General features: G+C 35.3%; 1 protein-coding gene across 1 annotated transcript; it reads right to left on the bottom strand.

The window, feature by feature from the left end:
• Positions 1–1,089: 1,089 nt before the first annotated feature.
• Positions 1,090–2,948, bottom strand: LOC116105248 (40S ribosomal protein S15a-1). The gene is made up of 4 exons (XM_031391685.1): positions 2,840–2,948; positions 2,141–2,288; positions 1,866–2,026; positions 1,090–1,391 (listed from the first exon to the last, which is right to left on the bottom strand). The coding sequence occupies exons 2-4, from the start codon at positions 2,271–2,273 to the stop codon at positions 1,293–1,295; spliced, it is 393 nt and encodes a 130-aa protein (XP_031247545.1). The 5' UTR covers positions 2,274–2,288; positions 2,840–2,948; the 3' UTR covers positions 1,090–1,292.
• Between the last annotated feature and the right edge of the window lie 583 nt (positions 2,949–3,531).

Genomic DNA, 3,531 nt, shown 5'->3' on the forward strand with positions numbered 1-3,531 from the left:
TGACTAGTGTTCTTTCGTCTAGATGGAAATACTTGTGGAGATATAGAACTAACCTTAACTTTAATGCTCCAAGGAAGCTGTGGAATGTTAACAAAGTGAATATAGTTGACCCTGAAGAAAAAAGGTTCCAGTACATCAACTGGGTGAATCATGTTTTAGCATCAATATAAATGAATTTACAATACGTTTTGGGTTGTTTGACTCTCATCAGAGTACCATTACTAATTGGGTTAGCACAGCTATAGCGAAGGGAGTTCGAAAGCTTGAGTTGGATTTTCATCAAATTTTGGGAGAGAGTCGGTAGCTATATAGATTTCTGCTGGATTTTTTTAACAATCTTAAAAGTCCCAGTGGGTTATCCAATATCAAGTATCTACAGTCTCTTTCTTTAGTTCGTGTGGAGGTTACCAGAGAGATTCTTGAGTTTTTTGTATACAATTGTCCACTTCTACAGCGATTAAATGTGGAATACTCCTCACATTTATCAGGTTTAAAGGTTGTTGGGCCATCAATCCGATTGAAGTATCTAAACCTTCACTGTTGCTTCTCAGTTGAAGAAGTTGAAATTTCTGCCCCAAGCCTTTTGTCATTTAAATTTTGTGGATCACAAATCAGGTTCAATGTTGAGAATGTTCCCCTGCTTCTTGATGTATCCATTGGTGCGAGGAACCATGTTCTACTGCGGAATCTTATAGGTCCAATTATAAGCATCTTCCCTCAATTAGAGACTTTGGAGTTGCTGTTGAATTTGACAGCGATTAGTAACTCTCAACTAAAGGATTTGCTTTCTAATATAACTTTTAAATTATATTAACTTATACCTGGTTCTCGTGTTATTTGCTTGCCTTGCCACGGTTCAAACTAAGAATTCTTTTCTACCGATCCCAATACATAAGGGTTTATAGTGTTTTGAACTTCCCTTTAATCGCATGTCCACTAAAAATTCTATGTATTATAATTCATAATATTAAAGACAACAAAATTAAGTTTTATTAGGGCATCTCAAAGATGTGATAGGTTGTCATTAATCAGTACAGGAAAGAATGAAATAAATGTGCAGCAAGGTAAAATTTCGATACGTAGAGATAATTAGGCAAAACAACAACTGCAAATAGATAAAAGCGCATTACGCAACCAAACCCCAAACTTGCATTTAAGCACAATACTAAATCAACAAAAAGGTATACCATAAAATCATCCCAAAATACAAATAAGCATATGATTTCCAACACTCAAAAAGGAAAAACTACTCAGTAGTAAGGCAAAATTCCAAAAGTTTCCTCACTTTTGCTTCAATAAAAGAAACCAAGTACTTTGCCACCAACATTCTTTCTCCTAGCTTCTTCGTGATCCATGATGCCAGCAGATGTTGTCAGCACAATATACCCAAACTGCCAATTTTATCAGTTTTATCAGGACACTTATTTAGTAAAAACAATAAATTGACCACCAGTTGGCAGTACCCATGACAGAAAATTCACGAAATGCAAGTGGTTGATATTCTTAACAATAAGTTGTTACCACAACTCAGTCAGACCCACACCCTTCCCCATCAGGCACAGAGAATAGGAAGAGCAATTCCTCATGCAAGTCCAGGCACATGTTTAGAGGTTCTTGTCTATTCATATACAATTATATCATTAAACATCTAACATGCAACCATCCCCCGTATCTATCCGCAGATTAACCATCATTTTTTCCCATGTGATTTTACAATATAAGCTAGCTTGCCACTCTTACTTTACATCAGAATTTTTTTTTTTTTTTTTCAATTAAAACCCTTAATAGTCCTGCACACTACCATTATTATATCCATTACAAACAATCTATTCCAAAATAAGTTGGGGTTTAAAGACCAAACTAACCTGTCTTGAAGGAAGCAGCCTTGCAGTCCAGCCCTCAATCTCTTTGACCCCGACATCAAAACGAGGACTGATTACCCCACATTTGTTCAGTCTTCCATTCAATTCCACCACAATTTTTCCAGATCTGTGATCATCAACATACTCAAACTCTCCAATGTAACCTATAAAACCAATTTTCACGAAATAATGAGGACACATATATTCAATTATCCAAATAGTTTCAGTGAAACATGAATAGAAATGAGAAAAAAACTATAACAAAAGAATAAGCAAACCATGTTTCTGCATGACCAAAAGAAACTTGATAATCACTTTTGAAGATGGTCTGATCATGACCTGTCGTTTCCCTCTCTTCTCTGCATTATACATGCTCTTAAGAGCATCATTCAAGACACTAACTCTCACCATCCTCACAAAAGCAAGCTGCCATTAATATCAGAGAGCATTAACCCCTTTCGTAAACAAAATTACACAACCTAAAGATATCTATAAAAACAGTAAACAAATTCAATGAGGCAAATTAGATAATCTACTTTTCACTTATGAAATAAGTTGTGGAAGTCTATTGACTTAAATTGTTCTAACAAACTCACTTCTTTAGTGACACTTTCTTTTACAACATCTTGGGAACAAGAAACTCATTCGTGTTTTTCTAACACCTAAAGATTCATTCCACGAATTCTCTTCCATTCAAGAATTTTTTTTAAACAAAAACATTCAGTAACAAATGATTTCATTTATCCTAACTTTGATCTATCACAATCAAATCGTACCAGCTCCTCAAAGCCAATAATAATCAATAGACTAGATAAAAAACATAAACAAAAATTCCAAATTGAACATGTTGCTGCCCTATAACAATGAAGCAATAATTTCCGGATAAAACAGACACTAGCTCAAACGAGAAACAAAAATAAGAATGAAAAAGCAAATCAGATCCGTTGAATGTAGCGATAAGTTGTTAATAGTTTTACCTCAGAGCAGAAACAGCGGCTGCGGTTTGAGGCTTCAAAAGAGTGAAGAAGCGCAGAGAGAAATAGAAGAAGTAGGGTTTTTGTTATAGGAGGCGTTGAAAGGGAGAGTTTTATTAGGGCTTATTTGGACCCTGGACAGGAGGATATTTTACAAAAATGTCCCAAGTTCGGGTGCACCTCGTGGGCCTGGACTCATTGGTGGGGTGATTAGGCCCTATTGAGACGAAGCATTTTGATAGGCATGGGAGAAATATCATATCAACCCTAAATGTTTCCAAAACATCACTTTCGGTGATAATGTCTCATTTTTTATCAAATGGATCCTGAAAGTTGCAAAAATACATCCTTTCTATCATCAATATGGCTATTATCCCAAAATGTTGAATCTGACCGAAATGAATTACTAATATCTTAATGACTTCAAAGTCGCAATTTTGACAGCAATATCTTTTTATTTTTTATGATTAAGGTGTCTAGACCAACTTACACGCACCTTAACTAATCTCCTAGACCCTTAAACTATGGACCGGATAAGAGCTTCAACCTCTATTAACATCCGAGAGGGGATTCGAACTCATAAATTCCTAAATAATATACTTAAAATCCTTATCGAATCAGTCAGCCATCTAGAGATAGTTGACACCAGTATCACTTTGTAGTTTCCCCAACATTTTTTACTTTTTTTTTTTATG

The sequence above is a fragment of the Pistacia vera genome, unplaced genomic scaffold (genome assembly GCF_008641045.1).
Source record: "Pistacia vera cultivar Batoury unplaced genomic scaffold, PisVer_v2 Contig496, whole genome shotgun sequence".
In the NCBI taxonomy this organism is placed as follows: Eukaryota; Viridiplantae; Streptophyta; class Magnoliopsida; order Sapindales; family Anacardiaceae; genus Pistacia; species Pistacia vera.

Coding starts and splice junctions, on each gene's coding strand:
- LOC116105248 (XM_031391685.1), bottom strand. CDS start 2,273: ATGGTGAGAGTTAGTGTCTTGAATGATGCTCTTAAGAGCATGTATAAT. Junction 2,027..2,140: donor TTTGGTCATGCAGAAACATG/GTTTGCTTATTC, acceptor TTGGTTTTATAG/GTTACATTGGAGAGTTTGAG. Junction 1,392..1,865: donor GGCTGCTTCCTTCAAGACAG/GTTAGTTTGGTC, acceptor TAAAATTGGCAG/TTTGGGTATATTGTGCTGAC.